The following is a 26,077-nucleotide window of genomic DNA, read 5'->3' on the forward strand; positions in this document are numbered from 1 at the left end:
TTAATTGTGGTTTTAAATTGTTTTAAGGTTTTTACTTTTGTGTTTTGGCTTGTTTTTATGTTGTTGTGACCCGCCCAGAGACAGAATTTTGGAACGGCGTACAAATTTAATTAATTAAATAAAGTTATAAGATGTGAAATGTATCTTGCAATACTAATATTTTTTGTTCCATCTTTTATAAATTATTCAAAAGTCAATTGGGAAATGAAACAGAGCATATTAATGTGGAAGTCCCAGTTCCTCACTCCACTGTTTACTGCCGTGAGACATAGCTGCCTTTGAATTAGCCCCAGACAAGCCAGTGTTGGCAGTACAATTCTGCTTTGTTCTTTTCAGCGCTAATGAAATGTTTGTTTTTGCAGGTGTGCTTTTAACTCAAGCCTGATAAGCCAGCCTTCTCTCTGCTTCCTCCAAACTATAACTAGAAGCAAAGACTTGCTACTGCAGTTTGTTACTTGAGAAGTAAAGCAATTCTGAAACTTTTATTCAGAGACAATGGAGATTTTCAAGATGAGGCATTTACTCTGAAATGGCCACTGTTCCTGCACTTGCGTTTTATGGGGGAATGACATGAATTTGTAACATATTGTTACTAACCTGTGTTGTTCCTGTTCCTCAATCTATAGAATTTCTTGCCATGGGATGTGGTGATAGCCACCAGCTTGGATGGCTTTAAAAGGGGCTTAGACAAATTCATAGAGGACAAGTCTATCAGTGGCTACTAGTCTGGTGGCTGTGGGCCATCTCCAGCCTTAGAGGCATAGTGCCTCTCAATACCAGTTGCAAGGGAGCAACAGCAGGAGAGAGGGCATGCACATACCTCTTGCCTGTGGGCTTCTCAGAGGCATCTGGTGGGCCACTATGTAAAACAGGATGCTGGACTTGATAGGCCTTGGGCCTGATCCAGCAGGGCTGTTCTTATGTTCTTATCTGTCTCTTCTCATAATGTAGGAAGTCTGACTTGGAAAAGAATGGAGCAGTAGCATAGTCTCCAAATATAGGAGGCCATAGCACTACCCATTTGATTTTTTGAGGAAGCCAGGCTTTCACATGTGCGGTGACATTTTAGTTACAAGCAATGAAGTATCGGGTGGCGGGGTGGGGGTTAACACTACTGTGCAGGTTTTTAAAAGTGTGCACGATGTACCTGTTACTTCTGTATATGCCCAGTATTTAGGATGGGAGGAAATGGGAAGTGACAATTACCCAGCCATTGCTTATAAGGCTATATAGAATAATCCCCTCTAGCTGTTGTTGAACTACAACTCTCATCATCCCCAGCCAGTGTGTATTGTTAAACTGCAACTACCATCATCCGCAGCCACAATTGTGTTTGGGGATGATGGAATTTGTAGTTCAACAGCTGTAGGGCCAAGATTGCCCACCCCTGTCCTGTATCCACTGTAATGTGCACACTTTAAGTTATCATTCCATATGTAGTTTAGAGCGGAAGAGCAATGATGGGTGGTGCCAACAGTGGCCAGTGTTTAAAATTATAGGTAAAGTATTTCACTTTGCAGTGGGACAACAGCAGAACACTATTCTTAAGCCATATTTTCATCAATTGCCCTATGATAGGCCACAGCATAACACTACTTTTTAAAAGACGTTTTCAGCAGTATAGTATTTTTATATTAGTTCTTTCCTACAGGGTTTGAATTGTAATAAAAGGCAACTCTTCTAGGTTAGAGCTGGAAGACTGTCAATGCAGAGTAAGTTAAAAGAAGACCCTTTTAGAGTAATATTTTGAGACTTTAAAAACTTCAAATTCTATATTTTAAAACAGTGTTAAGAAATTTTGTTCTATATCAAGTGGTAAATAATGTAATCTTGGCTTCTTAATGTAATCTAGGTTTCCCTACAGTTTTGTTAGTTTTTAAAAGTTTCCTCTCCAATTTGAATGGCTTTATTTAACAGCCTAGTTTTTAAATGTTTTGACCTACCCAAATGTGCAATCAGGCTGGTTAAAAAAATGTCTTGACCCAGTAAGATAAGGAAACAATGCTCTTACTCTGCTAGATTACCCTTCCTTGTTTATGGGAGCATGAAGACCCTCTTTCAGTCCCTACTTATTATTCTTTGTCAGAAAGCTTTTATTTACTAAAACACTTTCATATCCTGCTCTTTTGAAATTCGATAATAAAACTGGAGAGAGATTAGGTAGACTACTAAAAATATGACTGGGCATGCTCTGATAGGCTCTTTGGACTTAGATCTTTTCTGCAGTGTTTGGCTACACCCAGTCTTTAATTTGCACATGCTTTTAAAGGGGATTAGCTGCCATTGGCAGTTGATTATTTTAAATGATCTCAAAACCTTACAACTTAAATTGGTAGCAACTGAGTATAGACCTTGGCAGAAATTGTTAGCAATTCAAGAGAGGGAGGATAAAGCAGTTGAAAATATTGGTGGAATAAATCTTTAGAAGAGGATTCACTTACATATACACTTAAGGTGGTCCCTTCATTACTCTGTTACAAAGTAAATATAAATAACCCCTTTCTTCTGCATTTGGCAATGAGAGTTTGTTGTTCACTCTTTGGGTTTCTGTTGGGTTTCTCCTATAAGGCTTAGTGTACTGTGCTATACCTAGCTTTAAAACCAATCTTTAGTTTTGAGAATTGATACCTGTGACTTCTTTGTTTTGTTTTTGCTTACTTTTATGGGATGTCACTACATGGTTGATTTGAAAGAAGTTGACTTTCACCTCTTTGAGATAAACACTTTTTTCATAGATTTGGGTATTTGCAATAATGAGTACTTTTCATAAGAAGACTGCTGAAATAATGGTATTTGACCCCAGTAACAAATATGAATTAAAGCTGGAAGAAAACCTGATGAACAAGCGACTTTTCTTATTTGGACACACTTTTATTTTTAGACACCAGCAAGAATTATAAGCAGATCACTTATATTGGGTAATAAGAGAAAAGAGTAAATGTAGAGGTGCAGAAATTAATACTTTTACCAGCCAATATGCTTATCCAGTAGGCCCAAGCAATGTATGGAACTGAACTATGAAGGAAAGAAATTGCTGAGTACTCCAAGTGCTCAGGGTGAAGAAATATTGGCTCAGTTTATCAGCCAGATAAAATATTTTACTCATCAAGCTATGTTGGTACATTGCTCACCAGGACCTTTCCCCCCTGTGCTGGAGATAATTAGAATGGGTTGTGGACTAAGCATGCTCGAGACAGGGCCAGAACACTTGATACTAGTTTCTTGTTGCCAGGAGGTGCCATAGCCCCAATTCCGGTCCTTTCTTGCTTGAGTTCACAGGTCTTGGAATTGGAAAGAACTCTCCAGCGTTTGAGATTTTTGCAGGCTAGTTTCTATTTCTTGACTTGACATTTTCCTTCTATCTTCCCTCTCCCCCCCACTCCCAGATTGTGCAAGGGTGGGAAGGGAACTGTTTATAGTTACCTCTTACATTCCCAGATAGCCTTTTTAAATTTCTAATTCAGCTAATTGGTGTTTAGTTTCACTTTAGATTTGCTCCACTCAGGCTGGTAAATTTCTGCTTGGTTCCCTCTCAGAGGGCACGCAGCCAGACTCAGAGGGCACGCAGAAGGCTGGCATGGGAACCCCCCATTTCCCTAAGATGGGCTAGGTCTGCCTCCCCCCACTCTGTGACCCCTTCCACAGCTTCAGAAGCCTCTTCTGCGGTACCCAAAAAGGCAGAGAAGAAAATAAAACGTTCTGAGTCACTCAAAGCCTAAAAAAAAGGCGCAAGAAACCAGCCTCAGGCATTTGGCTTAGCGAGTGCATTTTGATTCAGCCAGTTTGTCAGCAGAAAAAACCACACTGCCTCCCTGCTGTTCCTGCCAGCCTCAAAACAATGCAGGATCCCAGCTACCGCCCATTGGGCATGTCTGGAGGTTCAGACCCAGCTAGCCCAGTGATTATTGTGGTGGAGGGGGAACTGGCTGGCCTGCGCATTTCTCCCTTTGCCATTGGCTAGCCCAGTGTTTATTATGGCGGAGGAGGAACCAGCTGGCCCGTGCATTCCCCCCTGTGCCAATGGTGCTCTATCCCAACCAGGCCAGTTTGTGCCATGCTTCCCACAGATTCTGCTGGCAACGCCCCATCTCATTAGGAAGCGGTGGAGAAACCAGAGGGCACCCTTCCATTGCCCTGAGATCTGCCTCCACAGTGGCTGCTGATGTAAGTATCAATGTCCCTCCTTGGAGACTGACGATTTTCCTTTACCCCAGATGTTGCTGACTGGTTGAGGGATTTCATTGTGAGGGAATGCAAGGTGTTATGCATCTCCTCCCTCCCTGCCCTTGTGCTGTCACAGCTGGTTGCCCCTGCTCTCCCTACAGGGCCTCCTATCAGACCCAGATGTACTGCTGGGCCAGTGTCTTCCTCCTCTCCTGACTCCCAGGAGGGAAGCCATTTCACTTTCAGAACAGGGCCTTTTTGTACCATTCAGAAGAAGGGACACTAGATGCAAAAGGAGGGTGCATCATGCATCCTTCTCTGAGGACCAACCACCTCCACCTAAGTGCCTATATTTGCAACCAACAATATCTATTCCTCCTGCGATACCCCTGGTGTTGCCCCCACCTGTACCTGTATGCCTCCACTACTGCCGATTCAACCACATCCATCTGGGAACCCAATCTTGCCAAGGTCGGATTCTGAATACCCTCACTCTCACCCTCTTAACCCACAGGTGTCTGATAGGGAGGAAGGAGAGTTATCTGAGGAAGAAGTCACACAAGTACCCATCTCCTCCTGTCTAGTCCCATCCATAAGTTTTGAAGTCCTTTTTGCTAAGGCTAAGAGGACTATTCATGATGTTACTCCTATTGAGGAATTGCAGCCCTCAACAGAATTGGACCAAAGTGTCTTCCCTTCCTCCTCCACCCCTTCTGCCATGCCCCCCCTCCATGTTTCGTAAAGTCATGCTAGCAGAGTGGGAAAGACCCGTCTCCTCTAAGCCAATGGGGTCTGCCCCAAGGAACATTATTCTCTTCTACAAGACATTACGTCGCTTCTGGCAGTTCCTTACATTGACGCCCTTGTAGCATAACTCATATCTGGCTCTATTCTGAATCCTGAGGGGCAGGAACAACTCAAAATACTTGAGGATAAAGAGTGCAACCTACTCCTCAGAAAGGCTCATGAGGCATCCGCCATGGTAAGCAAGGCGGCAACCATGAAATAGATCTTCGCCAGAACATCAGTCCTTTGGGCGAAAGAACTGGCGTAGCTTATTCTACCTGAAAACACCAAACTGTGCCAAGGCCTTAATAAGTTGGTGAAAGCAGTTGCTCTTATGGCTGACTCTAGCCTGGATTGTGTACAACATACTTCTAGTGGAAAAGGGTCCAGAGCCGCGGTCTGCAGATCTCTCTGGCTGAAGAACTGGAACGTGGATTCTAAATCCAAACTAGCACTTCTTTTCCTTTTTCAGGAGCCAACATTTTTGGACCAGACCCCAAATATTGGACTAGACCCTATATCCCATCCTAGTTGAGACCAGGGACAAGAAGGAGGCAATGCCATCAGTGCACAAGGACTCGTGAATTCCTTTTTGCTCACCAAACCCTTCCTTTTGTCCCCACAGGCAATTCCAGGGACCACCATCCAACCAATCCGGGAGAATAGGCATAATAACAAAGATAACAATTGATGCTCCTAATGGAGACAGCAATACAGAGGCCTCTCCAGATCGCAGGCACTCTGCTCCTTCACCTCCAATGCACCCTACAACAAAAAACAATGACTCACACCATGTGGGAGGCAGGCTCAGAATTCACCACCACATGGATGTCCACCATCCAAGACCAATGGGTGCCTGACAATCTCCAGGGGCTATTCTCTTGACTTCATACGTGCCCCACGAAACCACTATATCCAGACAAACACCTCCAAATGACTCAAGCCATTCAACATACTGCAAATAAAACCAGTAATATCATTCATATATATATGTAAATATTCTTTTTTTCCCCCAAGAGGAAGTTTTTCACACCATCAAGTAGACAATGGCATCAGTTAATCTCTCGGAGGCCTACCTCCATATCCCCCATTCTGCCGGTCACAGGAGGTTTCTCATATGACCAGAAGCACTACCAATACTGAACACTCCCATTTGGCCTATCATCGGCCCCTTGGGTCTTTTCAAAGATCATGGTGACATTAATTGCACACCTCCGTCTCTACGGTACTCACATACACCCATGATCTTTTTATCAGATCAGTTTCCTTCCATCAAGCCTGAAGAGACGCATACAGGACTCTCCAGTGCCTAGACAACCACTGCTTCATGGTCAGTCAGGAAAAGAACCACTTCCATCCGACACAGTTGCTTCAGCACCTGGAAGCATTATTCAACACCGTCCAAGTGTCGGTCTCCCTTCCCCAGGAACAGAAAGACAAGATATCAACTCTCATCACACTTCTTCTACACCATAGGCAGATGGACCTGATGACCTTGGCCACTGTACTGAGATTCATGGTGGCCTGCATGGAATGCACTCCATGGTCCAGGTAGCACTCATGCTCCCTCCAGTGGCTGCTCCTTTCCTATCAGGAATAATCATGGCAGGCGTATACAAACAGGTAAACATCCCTCTCAGGGTGTGCCAGTCATTCCGTTGGCGGATCTCTCCAGCAATCCACAAAGCCTCCCTCTGATGGGCCCTCAGAGGATAGTAGTGCCCACAGACGCCAGCCTCACCAGTTGAGGTGTCCATTGCTTGAACCAATATGCCCAGGAACACTGGTCGCCCAAGGAGTCATGCTGAAATATCAACTGGCTAGAGCTCCGGGTTGCCAGACTCACCCTCCTACAGTATCACCATCTTCTGCAGGAACGCCAAGTCCCATGTCAGTTGTCAGGGAGGCACCAGATCTTGGTCCTTGCTGTTGGAATCAGATCTCCTCTTCCAGTGGGCAGAAAACCATCTAATGTCAGTCACAGCAGAACACCTTAGCGGGGCCAACAACCTTCAAGCAGACTGGCTCTGCTGCTGCACACAGTGGACCCAGCAGAATGGAGCCTCCACCGGACGTCTTCCACCAGCCAACGTCACACCTGCCAGAGGTGGACCTCTTCGCGTCTCCAACAAACCATATTCTCCCATGCTGCTTCTTCAGGTTTCAGTCTCCCCTGGCAGAAACGACCGATGCCCTCATGGCTTCCTGGCCACAGGCCCTACTCTATGCCTTTCCTCCAGCAGCCATCCTCCCAAGAGTTCTCAGAAAGCTTATAATAGGGAGTAGATGGGAGGAGATGATACAGGAGCGTGGATTTTGTCAGCTTGTCTCCCTGGCCTTGGCCTAGAGATATATCACAGCCTCCTCCCCCTCCCGCTCTAGCCCAGCTTGGATAGCTAGGAGACCGGCTCTGACTAGCTGTTGGTTTGCTGCTCTGCTTTTTCATTCCTTTTTTGAGTGCCTGACAACTCCATTATTTTTCATCTTTCCCAGCTAGGAGCCCCCTGTGAGAGGGGTGACTGAGTTTTGGGTGCTTATAAGGACAGAAGGTGCGCCAGCATTGCGGCCGGCAGTAGGTGGCTGACCTGTAGTCAGCCACTGAAGCCAGCCACCAAAGGGGGCTGCCCTTTGGTCCCTGGCCTTCAGTGTGGGGCTGGAGTCTGGGGGAGAAGCTATATTAAGGTGGGGTTGGAGGTCTGGGTTGAAGTTTTTTAGTCCTCCTTTTATTGGGTTGTGCCAGGTCTTTCGTTATAATGTGTTTGGATTCTCTTAGGCAGGGTGATGCAGAGGGTGCATCCAGCAGCTCTGGGGCAGCTATTACTGTTGTGGTGGGGAATAGAAGAATTGGCATTGGCAGAACAGCTGTCCATTACAGGGCAAGGGAAACCAGTAATTTAGCAACAGTTTCCACTTCCGGCTGCCCTGTCAGCTCTCGGGAGGGCAGTTCCAACTACCCACAGAACCCGGCCTTGCTCCTCTGCAATACCAGGTTGGTTCAGAATAAGACCAAAATAATCCATGACTTGATCATGGATGAGGGAGGTGACCTGGCTTGTATAACTGAGACCTGGATGGGGGAGGCTATTTGGGCCCAGTTTGGGCCCAGCTTCTCCAACCAGGCTACTCTGTTGTGGAGCAGGCTAGGGGAAGTGGGTGAGGGGTGGGGTGGAGTGACTGTGATCCATAAAAATACTATTTCCCTTACCAGGGCCCATGTGCAACAGTTGACTTATATTGAATGTGTATTTCTGAGGCTGGCAACTAGGGATAGATTGGGGATTCTGTTGGTGTACCATCTACCCCGCTGCCCAACTGACTCCCTAACTGAGCTGATGGAACTGGTTTGGAGTCACCCAGACTTTTAGTGCTGGGGGACTTCAATATCCATTGTCTTAGAAAGTGCTGCCTTCTGCATGATCCCCACTGCACACTAAGGTCATCTGAGGAGGTCCGCCTTCAGTTACCACCAACATGTCTGGTGGCGACTCAGGCGGGCCTTCTGTGTAGTTGCTCCTGGGCTGTGTAAAGCACTCGTAGCAGAAATCCGTAATCTGAGTTCATTATTGGCCTTCAGGAGAGCCCTATCTATTTGGCTTGGCCTTCCAGGCCAAACAGCTTTTTAACTGTTTTTAAACCGTAAAGATTCAGCCTGGTTTTCCAGGGTTTTACAAAATGTTTTAATAATCATTTTATGTGTTTACAGTTTTTGATTTTAATAGTTAATTGATTTTAGTTTGTTTTAATGTAAACCGCCCTGAGCCATTTTTGGAAGGATGGTATAGAAATAAAATAAATAAATAATTGTGAGGCTGACTTGTCCGGTGCGGCTCAGGAGTTCATGACAACTATGGGCCTATTCCAACTAATTCCAGGATCAACTCATGCTGCCGGCCACACACTCGACTTGGTCTTTTGTTTGGATCAGGGGTGTGTTCTGTGGGTGGGGGATCCTGTGCTTTCCCCATTGTCATTGATGGACCACTACCTGGTTAAGGTTGATTTTACAGCCACAACCCAGCCCTGCAGGGGTGGAGTACCTATTAAGATGGTCTGCCCAAGATGGCTGTGGGACCCAGTAGGATTCCAAAAAGCTTTGGAGGGTTTTGATGTTGGTCCTGCCCATGATTCTGTTGATGCCCTGGTGGGAACCTGGAATAGGGAACTCACCAGGACAGTAGACACGATTGCTCCTAAGTGTCCCTTCCAGCCTGCTTTAAAAGTGTGGCCCTTTGGTATACAGAAGAATTGCGGGGTCTGAAACAACAAGGTAGGCGACTAGAGTGCAGATAGAGGAGAACTCGGCTTGAAATTGACAGGACACAGCATAGATCCCATTTGAAGGTTTATACAGAAGTGGTACGTGCGGCAAAAACAATTCTGGTCTGCATGCATTGCTTTTGCAGGTTCACGTTCAGCAGAGCTGTCCTGGGTTGTGATGAGTTTGGTTCAGGCACCTTCAATTTCAAACCAGTCCCCAGAGACTTTGTTCTGCTGTGATGCTTTTAAAGGGTTCTTTGTGGACAAAATCTCTTGTATTCGGTCTGATTTGGATTCCACTGTTCTTACAGCATCTATTAGGGAGGTGCCCAGCAATCTCTCTTGCGGTATTGGGTTGGATCAGTTTCAATCTGTGATGCCTGAGAATGTGGACAAGCTGCTTGGGGCAGTGCAGCCTACCACTTGTTCTTTGGATCCTTGCCCAACTTGGCTGCTTCTACCTACCAGGGAAATTGTTGGAGATGGCCTAGTTAATATCATTAACTCATCACTGAGGGAGGGTAGGATGCCCCCTTGTTTGAAGGAGGCAATGATTAGACCACTTCTTAAGAAGCCTTCCCTAGATCCCACAGTGATAGATAGTTATAGGCCGGTCTCCAATCTCCCGTGGTTGGGCAAGGTGATTGAGAGAGTGGTGGCTAACTAGCTCCAGGCAGTTTTGGAGGAAACTGATTGGACCCATGTCAAACAGGCTTTAGAGCGGGCTATGGGGTTAAGTCTGCCTTGGTTGGCCTGATGGATAACCTTTACCAGGGAATTGACAGAGGGAGTGTGACTCTGTTGGTTCTTTTGGATCTCTTGGCAATGTTCAATACCATTGGCCATGGTATCCTTCTGGGTCACCTGTAGGATTTGGATAGGAGGCACTGCTTTGTAGTGGTTCCGCTCCTATCTCTTGGGTAGATTCCAGATGGTGGAACTTGGTGACAGTTCCTCTTTGATACGGGAGCTATTATATGGAGCCTCAGGGCTCTATTTTGTCACCAGTGCTTTTTAACATCTACATGAAACCGCTGGGTGAGGTCATCAGGAGATTTGGTGCAGGGTGTTATCAGTATGCTGATGACACTCAAATCTATATCTCCTCCTCATCATCATCATCATCATCATCAGGAAATGGCATTCACTCCCTAAATGCCTGCCTACGGGCATTAATGGGCTGGATGAGGGATAACAAATTGAAGCTGAATACAAGCAAGACCGCGGTGCTCATTGTGGGGGATAGGAATTTGAACCATGAATTAGATCTTCCTGTGCTGGATGGGATTACACTCCCCCAGAAGGAACAGATACACAACTTGGATCCAGGCCTCACCATGGTATCTCAGGTGGAGGCTATGGCCAGTAGCGCTTCCCATCAACTTCGGCTGATTCAACAGCTGCGTTGATTCCTTGAAGAGAATGATCTCAACAGTGGTGCTTCAGCTGGTAACCTCCAGCCCAACTATTGCAATGCACTCAATGTGGGACTGCCTTTGTACCTAGTTTGGAAACGTCAGTTAGTTAAAAATGCGGCAGCCAGACTGGTCTCTGGGATAACCCGGAGAGACCATATTATGCCTGTTTTAAAACAATTGCACTGGCTGTCAATATGTTTCCGGGCAAAATACAAAGTGCTGGTTATTACCTTTAAAGCCCTAAACGGCTTGGGTCTGGGCTACCTTAGAGAGCTCCTTCTTCTGTATGATCCCTATTGCACATTGAGGTCATCTGGAGAGGTCCGTCTCCAGTTACTGCCAGTACATCTGATGGCGACTCGGAACCAGCCCTTCTTTGTAGCTGCTCCTGGCCTATGGAATGCACTCCCAGTGGATATCTGCAGTTTAGGCTCGCTGTTGGCCTTTAAGAGAGCCCTGAAAACTTAACTATTTGATCTGGCCTTCCAAGGTTTTTAAATTGTTTTTATTTATTTTAATTGGTTTTAAATAGTTTTGAATTGTGTTAAATTGCTATTATATTGCTTTAGGTAGTGTGTTTTAGATGATGTTAGTTTTATGTCTTTTTAAATTTGTTGTGCACTGTCCGGAGCCTTTGGATGGGCAGTCTATAAATGTAATAAATAAATAATAGAACAAGCAGAGCTGATCATCGTAGCTCCTCAATGGCCCCAGAGACCCTGGTTCTCTGAACTACTCTCTCTGTCAGTCCACTTACCCTGGCAACTCCCCTTCTGAAGGGACCACCCACCTTTCACCAGGTCTCCTCCTTCACCCAGCCCCAGAGGCTCCAACTCTCCACATGGAGGTTGAGCGTGCAAAGCTAAATGCTCAGGGCTATGCTCCTACCCCCAGTCCAAGATACTATTCTGGCCTCCAGGTGCCCGGCCACCAATCACATTTACCAGGCCACATGGGCAGCACATAGAAAACACACTGATCCTATCTTGGCGGAAGTTCCTGAGGTCCTGGCTTTCCTCCAATCTGGGTTTGAGTTGCAGCTCTGCCCTAGCACTGTGAACCACCAGATCTCCAGCCTGGCATCAGTTCTGGACTTGTCCTCTCCTGGGTGGTCCACCACCCACACATTACAAGATTCCTCAAGGGGACATCAAATCTGCCCCACTTCCTGTTCACAGGTTCCCATTCTGGAGCCTGAACAAGGTCCTGAGTGCACTCACCAAACTGCCCTTTGAACCCTTGTCATCTGGCTCCCTCAAGGACCTATCCTTCAAGGTCCTGTTCCTGGTAGCTGTCATGTCGGCTCATAGAGTATCTGAAGTGGGATGCCTTCTCGGTTAGGAAAGAGTTCTGCATCTTCCAACCAGACTCTGTAGTTCTGAAGCTTGACCTTGCCACCTTTATTCCTAAAGTTAACCCTTTCACCACTCTCAGGACATAGTACTACCCTCCTTCTGTCCATCACTGTCCTATTCTAGGGAAATGGTGTGGCACACCCTTGATGTCTGCAGGGCTATGTGCGTGTCTATCTGTCGCACTAGAGAATTTCGCAAATTCTGACTCTCTCTTTGTTAGGTTCCAAGGTCTCCAAAGGTACTCTAGATGGATCAGGTCTTGCATCCTCCTGACTTATGAAATCCTTAATTTACCAGTCCCTACCGGAATTATGGTACATCCCACTTACAGTGCAGCTATCTTGGCAGCCATTTCGGCACACACCCCTCTGATAGATATCTGTAAAGCAGCTACATGCTCTCCCGTTATTACCTTCATTTAGCATTACAAAATAGCCTCTCTCACCCCAAGTGGCTTTTGGCTGTTGAGTCTTACAACTGGTAGTCTAGAGTATACATCCTTCCCACCCCCTTTCTCAGACCGCTTGGGCATGTCCCATTCTCATGAGCTCCAGCACAGGGGGGAAAGGAACATTGGACTTACCATGAAGGGTTCTTTTTCCTTGTCACTATTGTTCATCAGGCCCACCCGCGGATGTACATATGGTTTTTCTGGTTTGGGAAGTCTACCAGTTTTCGGAACCTTTCACGGTAAGTCCAATATTTCTTTTTCACTCATCAGGCATCATTTTTCACTCATAATGGACTAATAGACTAGTGGATTTCTGCAGCCCTGAAAATTCTGCTACTTGAGCTCAGAGCTGAAACTTTCCATAATTGGAGAAATGTGTTGGAACAACATGAAATATTAACTAATCTTTCCATATCAATGGGTGCCAGAAATATGTTGTGTTAGTTGGTAATGCTGCTTACATGCTCATGTTATGAGAGATTGATACACGCTAAGAATTTTAAAGCCATGGTTTTATTTGACAGTTATGTGGGGCAGATTTTCCCTGGATATTTTCTCCTCCATCTTTTTTTATCTGGAAAATTGTCCATGTTACTGGAATATTACCTGTGTTACTGCTTGATGTTTAATAGTTACAGAACTTTTTAATAAGCTTAATAACCTTTTTAATAAGGAGATCCCTCTAGACCAGGGATTCTCAACGTTGGGTCTCCAGATGTTATTGGACTTCAACTCCCATAATCCCCAGCCCCAGTGGCCTTTGGTTGGGGATTATGGGAGTTGAAGTCCAATAACATCTGGGGACCCAACGTTGAGAATCCCTGCTCTAGACTAGAAAGTTAGAATATAAAATCCCTTAAATAAGCATTAGTTTCAGATGCATGTTAAGAAGATGTAAGTTTTGGGCGGTATAAAAACATGTTAATTAAAAAGTGGGGGAGAAAATGTGTAGAGAGAGCAGTATCATGGAGATGAATGCTCATGTGTTTGTCATGTTAAATTAATTATAGTTTGCAATCCTGGGTCTATATCATTAACTATTACTGTTTTAGCTAGCATATATATTCGAAACTACCTATTGTGTCTTTTTTTTCCCCTGGTCACTGTTTATTTCTTCAAGAAATGTTACATAATGGTAATCCAGTTATTATCCAGTTATTATCCAAAAGCATAGATGGGAAGGAAGGGAAGTTAGTGACAGGTGTATTAAATTTATATTTCTGTCCTGTATTGTTGAAACATTGGTATCTATATTGCTTTAAGTGGTCTCAGTACTTCAGACTGTCATCAGCTTAAAGATGGCTTGAAACCCTTGGAAGAGTTGTTATCAAAATGATGGGGAAATGGTAAAGAACAAGTGTAAGTTACACAAACAGAAAAAATCTTAAATACAGTGTCATTTACTTATTACATTAAAAAAAAACTTTTTTCCCAAGTTGCTCAGAGTAGTGTGTTTCTCCCCACCTCCTTATTCTCACCACAGCTGTATGGGGTAGGTTAGGCTGAGAGATAGTGACCAGCTTAAGGTCACCCAGTAAGCTTTGTGGCTGAGTAGAAATTTGAACCAGGCTGGTTTAAGGCCAACACAGCACTCTAACCATTATACCACACCAGCTTTCAAGACATGTTATAATAATTCTTAGCAACACTAGGCACTAGCAAGCCAATGTAGGTGCTAGAGTACTATTGAAACATGTTCCTAGTAGTTCATCACTGTCAGAAGATAGTCCTTGTTTTGCAGCAACTGCAATCTCTGGACAATCAAAGGTGCCATATTGAATAATATTTAAGTGTATTGAACTCTAGAAGTGGGCATGAATGACAGTGGAATGTTCTAAGTCCAAATCAAGGGAGAGAATTAATAAACACACGCTGGTTGGTCTCTCTCTCTCTCTCTCTCTGTTAGAGATGTGCACGAATCATTTTCCCCCCCAATTCGATTTGTACCCAGATCGAATCACTCACACACACGCCACCCCCAATTAATCTGGCCAGCTAGCACAGGGGCGATTTGTTTTGTCCACAAATCTCCCCAAACAGGTAGATTCGGGTACAAATCATTTTGTGCCCGAATTGATTCGCACATCATATATATGAGATGAGACCCTGAGCTCTCTGAAAGAATTGTTGACAATTCAAGCCAGCAAAGGGCCCAGCATCTTCTGGCAGGCATTTGGTAGACTGTATCTGATTGAGTTTAATTTCCATATGGTTGTATGCATGTTTCCAAAGACCTCTTCTGCATTGGTGTGGACTAGAGATGTGCACAGAATGGGATTTGCGTTCTGTTCCAAGCTTGGAAGAGTACACAAATCTCTGGAACATTCCATTGGAACAAATGAGCAAGCTGGTTGTTCCAAAGGAACGAGCTCAGAACATTTCAAGTATTCCGAACATTCACAGTGCCATTTTGGCAGGCTGTTTCCCCTTGTTTCCTGTTTTTGGCACTGGCTTCCAGTTGGCTTGAAATCTCCTTGCTTCTTGGTTGGCTTGTTGTTATACAAATCAAGTTGATTTGTATGATAAGCTAACCAAGAAGCAAAGAGATTGGAAACCAGTGCCAAAAACAGGAAGCAAGGGGCAAACAGCCCGCCAAAATGGCACTTGGAACGTTCAGAATTGGAACTGGGTCATTCCATTCCGAGCTCGAAACAGGCCGTTCATTTGAAGGGTGTTCTGTTCCAAGCTCAGAATGCTCGAAACAGCCCATTTCAAGTCAGAACATTCTGAGCTCAGAACATTCTGCACATCCCTAGTGTGGGCAATAACTTAAGGTAACTCATGGGTCAAGACAAACCTCAGCATCAGTTGACTTGAACTGACTGCATTACAATTAAAAACTCCGTTAAAACTCCATTCGTCAGAGTTCACACAGTTATTTTTATGTTATTTCAGAAGTGAAATAATCCCCACATCAAGAGCTTAAATTTTTCAGACTCCTTCCCCCTGAGAACACAAAGTTGTGAAATGACTGGTGAGAAAATGAAAGAGCTTTAGACACCTTTCCCCCTCAGATGTAGAAGGGGTTGTGACTGTTTTGAGGGTATATTCTTCAAGCCCTCCTTTCCTTGTCACTCACCAGTGATTTGCATCAGTTCTGCCCACCTGGTTGTCATCTGCCCACTGAGTGCATGAACATTCCACTCCAGAGAATAAGTATGCCAGTGTCTCCCTCTCACCTGCAGGTGCTTCAGTTATGACTCCACAAGTTCCAACTCTTTAGGAAATCGATATAAGATGATAGCCCAAGGTTATGCATGTGTACTGCTTCTTATGTTTTGATCTTACTTGAAACTGCTACGTCTATTGCTTATTCTAAATTAATGCATTTTCAAATGACCTTTTGGACCCAGATGTTAAATGGAATACTCATTGTTGGTGTTTTTAAATAGGTCAGATGCATATAACAGTTTCACATTAGTAAGGCTGCTTGTTACTGCAGATATGGATTCTAAAATACTTTAATGAACATTGATAGTGTCCGTTCTGTAAACACACTTTCCTTTTGAGTTCTCTTAAAGTAAACATTTGCTAACTGTAATCTGTAGGATTGGTCTCGTTCATAGACCTACCTACAAATATTGGCTATTGAGATTTTAGTGATAAAATTCTGTACAGCTTTGTTTTATGGTGTATTTTATATAGAGGATTCCTCACCTGTATCATATATTTCTTAAAATAACTTCACAATTCTGAATCTGTTTGTGAACTTCAATCATGTATACAAGCCCAAGGTTGTGAAGGTCACTAGTTTTGATACAAAGCTAATGAGGGGCAAATATCTGTAGAGGTCCGAAAAGGATGGCCTAGTGCAGGTTACTAGGCAACAGACCACAAGAATTTGTTCAATCACAAAGCACTAGAGTCTATTTGTTTGTGTCAAATACTCTGCCACCCAGTTTTACAAATGAAAAGGACACCAAAAAAGTACACACATTAACTGTATATCTTCTTTATCTTGCTTCTGGGAATCTGTTTCATGCCTACTTTGCTCCCTTAGTAAAATGAAACCTGACCATATGCCAATTATTACCTTTCCAGGGCAGTTTGTTTGTTTGGGGGGGGGGGTTGATCACAGTGACTGACTGACGTGGAATCTGTGGAATTTTGTTTTGCGTGTTCAGAATGCAAAACAATAGACCTTTCATTAAAATACAAAGAACATCATGTTCATAGCATTACATTGATGACAATTCACTTTATACTAATTATTGCCATATTGAATACTAAGTTTCCATATATTTTCTTCAGTATTTTACTTGTGCTTCAAAACAGATTATTATGCATCAGAGACCATCTCTTTTAAAACACAGTAAAATATTAATCATTTCCAACAGTTGCAAGGTTGAGAGGTCACTAGCCTTTTGCCAGTACACATTCCACAGTCCTAGATAGTTTATCTGGGTACCTGTTAAAGGTGCTTTGCGATTTATATGGCCAGGAAAAAACTTAATCTCAATTCATTATCTATAAACCAGACTTTGAATTATGTGTAGTTCATGTGAATGATGTGTAGCTCAAGTGTGCTTGAGCACAACTCCTGTTATTGAAAGAGATTATGTTAGAAATTGTATAATTTCTATTTTCACTATGACAGTGAACAGAATTTAGTCTAGCCTTCTCCCTGATATGCTTGCTTTGTATGTGCAAAGAAGCATTATTTGTATGTTCACTAGGAAGCATTCTGCTTTGCAGTTTCTCTGTCTGCAATGGGATAGACCACCAGTAGGTTTACCACCTCATCCAACGTTGTCATTAGGCCACAAGTTCATCTGTGAGCAGAGTGAGCTGTAAAACAGAAATATCTGTTTGTGAAAATTGAATCCACAGTATATTGTGTACATTCTCCTTGTATGTTATACAATTCATGCAAGTTGACCATTTGTAAGTTTAAATGCACAAGTTGGCATATTCAAATGCCTTCAACTATGCAAATCCTAATGTGAAGGGAGGCACAGCTGCAGTGTTTGGTAAACTGTACTTTGAATTTTTTACAATGAGCTTAATCAAAGTTCTCACTGACTTATTTAATCAAAAAAGTTGTCCATGAAAAACAAAACCTTCGTAGATACATTTTAAATGCAAGTAATGCATTTGGGTGCCTGTTAGCTATAGACAGTCGCGGTGCTTAATGCCTGACATGCAGATAGTTCTGTACTAGTGCAACAAGAGCAGGTTGTGCACACGTAAATTTGTAGAACTGCACAAAGTTGCGATGCTCTACAGTGTTGTGCAGCCACTAGTACAATCCTGTACACGTTATGCTTCAGGATTGTGCAGCCGTTTGCGCAACTCGTCAGATCTTCTGCTAGCGAAAGGGCTTGTTGGGAATGAGCGCTCCTTTCTTTGAGCAACATAATTACACTAGCACAACACTAGTCTGGATGTAGGACAAGGTATTCAAGTTAACTGTCAAAAAACCTAAACTTCTTTTTCTCTTTGCAGTTCTATTGCTTGAGAAGATAGAAAATGATGATATTCATAATAAAACTCTGAAGATTACAGACTTTGGCTTGGCCAGAGAATGGCACAGGACAACTAAAATGAGTGCAGCAGGCACTTATGCCTGGATGGCTCCTGAAGTTATCAAGTCCTCCATGTTTTCTAAAGGAAGTGATATCTGGAGGTATTTCTTTTTAAATTTTGACTTCTATATAGCTAAGTAATCCGAGGCAACCTTACTTTAAGTGGCTTTTCCTTGTTAGCATGCAGGGCTGTGCTCTGTAAATATGATTTTCAGTTGACACAAGGAGATTTTAAAATGACAGAACATTCATAACTTGCAGGTTCACAAAAGGCATCCCAAAGATTTTATGAACGATCAAATTCTCATGTTTCAATAATGCTGTTTGGAGTATCTTAAGTAATTCAAAAGTTAAATCATTGGTAGGATTTTGTGTACTTCATGATAAAGAAATGTAAAATGCTTTGAAAAGTTTCTGTTGAAAACAGAATATAAATAATGATTTAAAAAATTAAAATTCTGAGCCCAGGAATTTTAGATTCTTTGCCAGGGAACTTGAATTGTGCTGCTTATATAAATTATGCAAATTGAACAAATGTGTTAGTATTTTGTATAGTCCAAGAGTATTTTGTTAGTCACAGTCAGGGTCAAGGAGTTATGAAGGAAACGGAAGTCATACTCGTAGTACATACACACGTAGGCTTCTGAAACTTTAGCACATATTACTTTCCAGACTTCCCAGCAAATCATCACAATCATGAGGGCTAGAACTTTCTTTTTTAAAAAAATAAAAAAATCAGAAGCTGAATCCAGAAAAGAAAAAAGCTGAAACCTGTTCCCAGTATCACATTCTTTATCTGGCATACAGGCCTCATTAATGATTTTTCTTTTCTGATCATATAATGTAGTAATGGCTTTAGGACATTGAAAGATGTCTAGCCCCAAGTAGAGGGAAGTTGAAAGCACATTATCCAAACAATTGCCATTCACTACCTACCAATGGAAATTACTTCAAGGCAGAAGAGCACCAGGGAGATGCACGGATTGATTTGGTGAGGTGGGGAGTGGCACCTTTAAGCATGAGTAAAGCAGGCCCTTACCTGCTCCTCCACCACATTCCCAGGCATGGCGCTGCAGCACTCAGAGGTCTGTGCACGGCAGCGGGACTTCACCCAGCAACCTGTGTGTGGTGGCAGGACACACATGGCTGCCGTGGCTATGTGTGTCCCGCCATCACACGCAGGCTGCTAGGTGTAGCCCCATGGCCATACACAGACTTCTGAGCGGTGTGGCATCATGCCCAGAAATGCAGCAGAATGGTGGAGGAGCAGGTAAGGACCTGCTTTACTCATCCTTAAAGGTTCCTCTCCCTGCCCCACAGAATCTATTCATGCACATCCCTAAAGAGAATCTGCCTCATCCCTGCTTGATTCCTGAAATGTAGTTAAACATTTATTTTAAGATGTTGTAAGCCCTCTGATGAACCACAAAGGAGATCAATCCAACGAATAATATGTTTCATTTCCTAATGTAAAATGTGGCTACTGTATGTGACTTTTCAAACTTGTATTATGGTCAGCTGAGCTCTCCATACTCGAGCCTTGGTAGACCAAATATTTGAGACTTTAAAAATTGTTTTGTTTTAATATTGGAACACCATTGTCTGACTTTCTTAATCTTAAAAAAGCAAACCACATAAACTTAAATTGTCTAATATAGGGGTTGTTTTTAAAGGGTTCCCCCCCATTGTTACTTTAATACACAATATATTCATAAGTACTAGTCAGTGATGCACCTTTCATTCAGCTATAACTTGAAGCGTTTTTTAAAATCGTCATGCCTATGTTTATTTGGGAACAAGCCCCCTTGTTTTCACTTAGCATTGAAATCAAGAGGGCTTGCTCCCAAGTAAACAGGCACGACAAACCAAGGCATGATAAACCAAAGTGTGCTTAGCATTGTATCCTTAGGAGTATATTGATATGAGCTGTTGCCACTAACTGAATTTCAGTGTTAGTGGGGACATAAGAGCTCCCTAAATTTTCTAAATAGCTTATGTACAGTTCCCAGTTTAACTTCTGTTGTTGTTGTTGTTACTTGTCTGAGATATTGTCCAAACTGACTCTGAGGAGATTTACAGTTCTTCATACCGAAACATTGCTTTTTGTACTCTACAAGATTTACTTTTTCTGCCTTTTTGTCTTACATGCTTTCCTTTATATTACAAAAGTAAGTATACAGAAATGGAGTTTGGACCATGGTTTCTGTTTTGTAGATATTTATATAGAAAATTTGACTATGCAGTTCTTATCTGCCAGATGCTGTCTGCATTATTGTTAAGTCTGGGACTATTGCAGGAAACGTATGTGCCTTCTTTTAGCCCTTGCCCTCTCCACTCAGAATAATGGATATGAACATCAAGCTCACATTCCTTGAATGAGGAGAAGAGGCAAAGGCTGGATATTGGAGGTGTACAGATCCCTCATTGCATGTGATGGCCTGATGTGATGCCTGTGGGTGTGCCAAGAGAGGGGGCAACACCATTTAGGAGGGCATTGCATTACGTAAATGTTTCCCTTTCTGCACAATGTTCTGTATATCACTGATGTCTCCTATGCTGGCCTTGGGCCGAAATAAACAAATACATACATACACTAATGTCTCCTATTTGACCAGTACCGCTTGTCCCTTATTCTGCTTCATAATTTCAGCTGTGAGAAAGAAATTCAGTTTTTCAAAAGAAAAATGGGGCACATAATTGTGAGGGAAATGAAGTATTCAGTGTTCAGAGTACTCAGTGGGGGGATGGAATTCTTTACACAGCAGACTGGTTGACATACTGCATGGACATGCATGCTCACTCTGTCCTACAAACCTTGTCCACACTGTGCTATGGAGTTCAGAGAGGATCTGTGGCTACTAAAAACAGCTTCAGTACTCTCAATGGGAGCAGTGTTCCCTCTAATGGAGATTCCCAGATGTTGTTGACTACAACTCCCAGAATCCCATTGCAGTAGCTTTTGCTTGGGGATTCTGGGACCTGTGGTCAGCAACATCTGGGAATCCCTGTTAGAGGGAACACGGAATGGGATCCAGTAGCTTCAGTACTGATGCTGTTTTTAGCAGCCATGGAGACTCTTTGAGCGCCACAGCACAGCATGGATGCAGTTTGGAGGAGGACAGTGAGCTTGCGAAACTCACACTTCCATCAGTGGAGCTTTGCACAGTATGTCAGCCACTGCCTTTCTCATTTCTTAAGGTCACTGCCCATCCTTTGAAATGATTAATACAATTTTACTTCTCAGCCTTCACTTAGCAAGCATTAAACAGAATAGAATTTTCATAATTCATTCAGATTAGACCGAATACATTTCAAGTGTAATCACACATACTACAGTAAATTGCTCATTTCAATGTTGAAAAGTTTTGAGAGAGGCAGGAGAATAAGATTTCTTCCATTTTTTTATTCTCCGTGTCTTTCTCTGACAGGCTCCAAGGTTCAAACTTCTGAAAAACAGAAACTGAAGTCATGAGATTCTTTTTTTCTGCATGTGGCATTGCCAAATAGCAGATGGGTGGTTGTAAGCATTTCACTTTGCTCCTAGCATGTGTAGTTACTAATCAGAGTTGTATGGGTAACAGTTATTGAGATGGAATAGTCTTTGTAGTAGTATTTGGATATCTGCCTTTCTTTGTCAAGGTATGTTTTAGACAGGCTGTGTTGCCTTGTTGCTCTGCAGTTAGTCATGTATCTGTATTAGGGAAATAGACTTAACCATTTTAAAATTTTACTTTATAGTTATGGCGTATTGCTGTGGGAACTGCTTACAGGAGAAGTTCCTTATCGTGGCATAGATGGTCTTGCTGTGGCTTATGGCGTTGCTGTCAATAAGCTTACTTTGCCCATTCCATCCACCTGCCCTGAACCATTTGCTAAACTAATGAAAGGTACTTGTGCCGCTTATTATTTTTTTAAAAATCACTATAAGATTATTAGTATGTTTTGTGTCAAGTTTAGTTTCATTTGGTATTGTGCTAATTTCTGTTCAAGTGTAGAAAACAATTGGCTTTCCATTTCATTGCAGTCTGGTACTAAAAACATTTTAACACAATCAGCACTGGAACATACCATTCATCTTTAGAAGTGCTTGCTTGCTTGTTCATTTGTTTGTTTTCCACCCTTCCTCCAAAGAAGGTCAGAGCAGCAATATAGCTTCACACAACAACTTTTCATCTTAAATTGAAAGATAGTAACCACAAAATAATCTTGCCAATTTCAAAGCTCAATAAGGACTTGAACTGACCGCCACCGCCCCCATCCTGTGCAGCACACTGGCTTTTGAAGCCCTGAAAGCTGTGAAGATAGGCTTTAAAAGATGTGAAAGTAAGCCTGATGGCATCTTGTAACTGAGAAGTGCACGTGTACCAGGCACTTCCAGGTGCTTCTGGTCCGAGGAGGCACTGGGGTGGCAAGGAGGTATGCTGCCACCCCGCCTGACCGTTTTAAAAGGCAGCACCAGCAGGGGAAATGAGGCAGGAGGGGTAAGAGCACCCTCCCCCATCCTTAAAGATAATCCCCTCACACACCTTCAAACAGCTGGATGTTTGAACCAGTTTGGAAGCCCGTTAAAGGGCCTCTGAACTGGTTCGTGCACATCCCTGTCTTGTAAGGCTCTACATGTAAAATGTGTCTTTTGGCCTTGTTTTAAATGTCCTTGCATGCCATACTGCCTCATCATAAGGTCATCATAAGGGACTATCTAGTTAGGGCTGCACAACTTTGGCTCTTCTGCAGCTGTTGGCCTACAACTCCCATAATCCCTGAGTTTTGGCCAGTGTGGCTGGGGATTATGGGTTATAGTCCAAAAATAGCTGGAGGGCCGAAGCTGTGCAATCCTTATCTAGATGTCATGGACTCACATCTTGGGATCACATACAATCACCCTTGCACATAGGAGCTTGTGTGTTACCTAGGCATACATGTATATGTTTGCTTGATATATTTTCTATTATACTTTCCACCCTTTGTGGAAGTGACAAGATCTCATTCTACAAATCATGCATGCATTGATCCACAAGTACATCCAAGGTATATGCAGCTTTCAATATATTGTGCCAAACATCATTAGACTTATGCCCCATCATAAGTAAGAGAAAAATATTTAAAAACTTAATTTTTAAAAATTGTATATTCTACTTATGTATTTTGTATTTTCTCTCCCACACCCTCATTTTTGGTCTGTTATGATTTATTGTGTGTGTTTTATCTCATGTTTTAATGTTGTGTTGTAAGCTGCACAGAGAACAATTCATTATAGGTTTATAGGAATAAAAAACTGTTTATTCTTACTTATATGTATTTATTTATTACTCCATTCATTGCCATCTGAACCTGTACCAGGATACTACTCCCATGCTTATGTAACTAGACAGGACCTGATCCAAGTAAAATGAATTTAAGTTTCAGTCAAGAAAAAACAAATGACATGTAGGAATTTTTCAAAAGACATGTTGAATCATTTAGAATTCCTGCAAGCTGATCTAGAGTCAAATATTGCTCTTGATACTTCTAATTGATGTGATTGCTACATTTTAGAATGCTGGGCACAAGATCCTCATATTCGACCATCATTTGCCTTGATTCTTGAGCAGCTTACTGCCATTGAGGGGGCAGTTATGACAGAGATGCCTCAGGAGTCCTTCCATTCTATGCAAGATGACTGGAAAGTTGAAATCCAACAGATATTTGATGAAGTGAGGACCAAGGAAAAGGTGAGTAGATCTTTAAGAAAAGACACCAGCTGTCATCCAGACCAACATTGCACTTGCAAAAAATATTCCACATGCACAGTGGGGAATAGGTGATATTTGCCAATCTCATCTCTGCAGTCCACCATGGCTCCTGAAGATATGTCCCTAGGAATTCTGCAATCCTCAGGGACATATTTTTGGGAGCTAGAGTGGACAACAGAGGGAAGGGGAGACCAGCAAAAATTGCCCCTCCCCGATTCCATTCACAGAATGTTATTGGACATGCACAGTGTTAGTCAGGATGTCAGCAACCAACACCTTTGGTACTCTCTGTGCACGTGTGTATTTTTAAATGCAAAGTAGGATAGAAACTGGGTCCATTTTTTAATACACAATTCAGATGTCAGCTAACCGTAATAGTGAAAACCATTCATTAATTCAATCAATCAATTTCTATACCACCCTTCCAAAAATGGCTCAGGGCGGTTTACTCAGAGAAATAGCAAATAAATAAGATGAATCCCTGTTCCCAAAGAGCTCACAATCTAAAAAGAAACATAAGAGAGACACCAGCAAAAGTCACTGGAGGTACTGTGCTGGGGGTGGATAGAGCCAGTTACTCTCCCCCTGCTAAATAAAGAGAATCACCACATTAGAAGGTGCCTCTTTGCCAAGTTAGCAGGGGTTAGGGTTATGCTGTTGCAGCATAGTGATTGAGACTGAGTTACAAATCAAGAAATCCCTGTTTTAAATCTTACCTTTGCCATGAACTCACTGTGATATCTTGGACAAGCCGCGCTCAGCCCTCCATCTGCAATATGGGGGATGACAACAACTTGCAGGTTGTTGCAGTTAATTCGATTTTTATACCGCCCTTCCAAAATGGCTCAGGGCGGTTTACAATTAAAACAAAAACCGTTAAAACCAATAACAAAACAGAAATATAAATATAAACATCAATTAACAATTAAAACATCATAAAAAACAATTAAACAATCAGAACAATTAAAACCCTGAAAACCAGGTTACAGTATTAAAACAATTAAAACTAAAATTAAGTTAATTTGATTTTAAATTAAGTTAATTTTAAAGGTTGTTGCAAGGATTACAAGATGATCAGGGGTGTAGCTATAATTGAGTGGATGGGTTCAAAGAACCCAGGCCCCCAAACTCCTGAGGGGCCCCCAGCTCCCTCCCTCCCTATTTTCTTCATTATCTCCCTCACTCTGAGGGGTCTCTGGGGAGAGGGGTGAACATGGGCACCTTCTCCCCTAGCTATGCCCCTGAAGATGATACAGTGCTTTGTACACTCAAAATGCTAAGTGGTGTTGCTACATTTTAACTACTAGGTTTATTTTCATCTTTCACTCATCGTAATGGCCTTTGTTTGGTACAGTTGCTTGCCATTATATTTTTTAAAGCTTTTTAAAAAAAAACCAGTGTGAGAATAATGGCTTCAAAGGACTTATATGTTCTAGCTCCAGCCCTGTGCCCCAGTCAATACAACACATCTTAGCACTTGATTGAGAGATAAGACTACTGTTCCTCTTACTTTACTACAGGGCTGCATAGCTTTGGCACTCCATCTATTGTTGGACTACAACTCCTGTCACCCCTGACTATTGGGCACTATGGCTGGTGATGGTGGGACGGGAGTTGTGCAGCCTGGTCTTATTATGATTGTTGTTTAATTATATGTCTGCCTTGTTTCCTACTCAAATAGAACTAAATGAGAGTTAGACTGCACAAGTTATGAAAACTCCAGGGAGGAAACAGCTCTAAAAGTAAGAGCATTCATTCAGTATTCAGTTAGAAGGTCTAGATTATCCTCCTTGTTTTGAATATATTGTTTCTGCCATTGTGATCCTTGTGCACTAGTGTAATAGGGAAACATGAAGATCAGTCATTTTTTATAGAAGTCTGTTAATTTGGTGGAAATGAATTATTTTATTGGTGCCTAAGATTGAAGGGGTACACATTTAAGCCATTTTGTCTCTGGCATATTGCTATAAAGGAAATGCAATATAAAACATAGATGGTGGCCTTTTAGTTTAATAGTGCATGTTTTCCCAGAGAGTCATCACACACATACATACAAATAATGTATATGTGCACAAACACAGCTAATTTGTATGAATTGTGACTGATGCAAGAAAAGAGGGTAAAATACATGGGGAGGTCAGATGCTACTCACAATAAGCCCTTTCCATTTGTTTCTCATTACCAAAAGAGTTCAATAACTATATACTTGTTATCTTTGTTGTGTTCCAAGCTTTTTCAAGGTGACCTGCTATTGGAATTCTTTAAAGATCTTTTCAGTGTTTGGTGAACAGGCAGGGCTCAAGACTTGCATCTTGACTTCTCATTTACTATGAATCATATTAGCAAAGAGCCACATGTGTATATTCAAAGAACTGTGGGTTGCAGACCC

At 42.6% G+C, this 26,077-nt stretch overlaps 1 protein-coding gene across 3 annotated transcripts in view; it reads left to right on the forward strand.

Moving 5' to 3' along the window:
• Positions 1-26,077, forward strand: part of MAP3K21 (mitogen-activated protein kinase kinase kinase 21) — a 77,282-nt gene that overhangs the window by 18,444 nt on the left and 32,761 nt on the right. For all 3 annotated transcript variants that reach the window (XM_053299231.1, XM_053299239.1, XM_053299249.1), the window contains exons 2-4: positions 17,877-18,057; positions 21,695-21,843; positions 23,492-23,667. In XM_053299231.1, coding sequence (XP_053155206.1) covers positions 17,877-18,057; positions 21,695-21,843; positions 23,492-23,667 — 506 coding nt within the window. The remainder of the gene's footprint in view (positions 1-17,876; positions 18,058-21,694; positions 21,844-23,491; positions 23,668-26,077) is intronic.

The sequence above is a fragment of the Hemicordylus capensis genome, chromosome 1, assembly GCF_027244095.1.
Source record: "Hemicordylus capensis ecotype Gifberg chromosome 1, rHemCap1.1.pri, whole genome shotgun sequence".
In the NCBI taxonomy this organism is placed as follows: Eukaryota; Metazoa; Chordata; class Lepidosauria; order Squamata; family Cordylidae; genus Hemicordylus; species Hemicordylus capensis.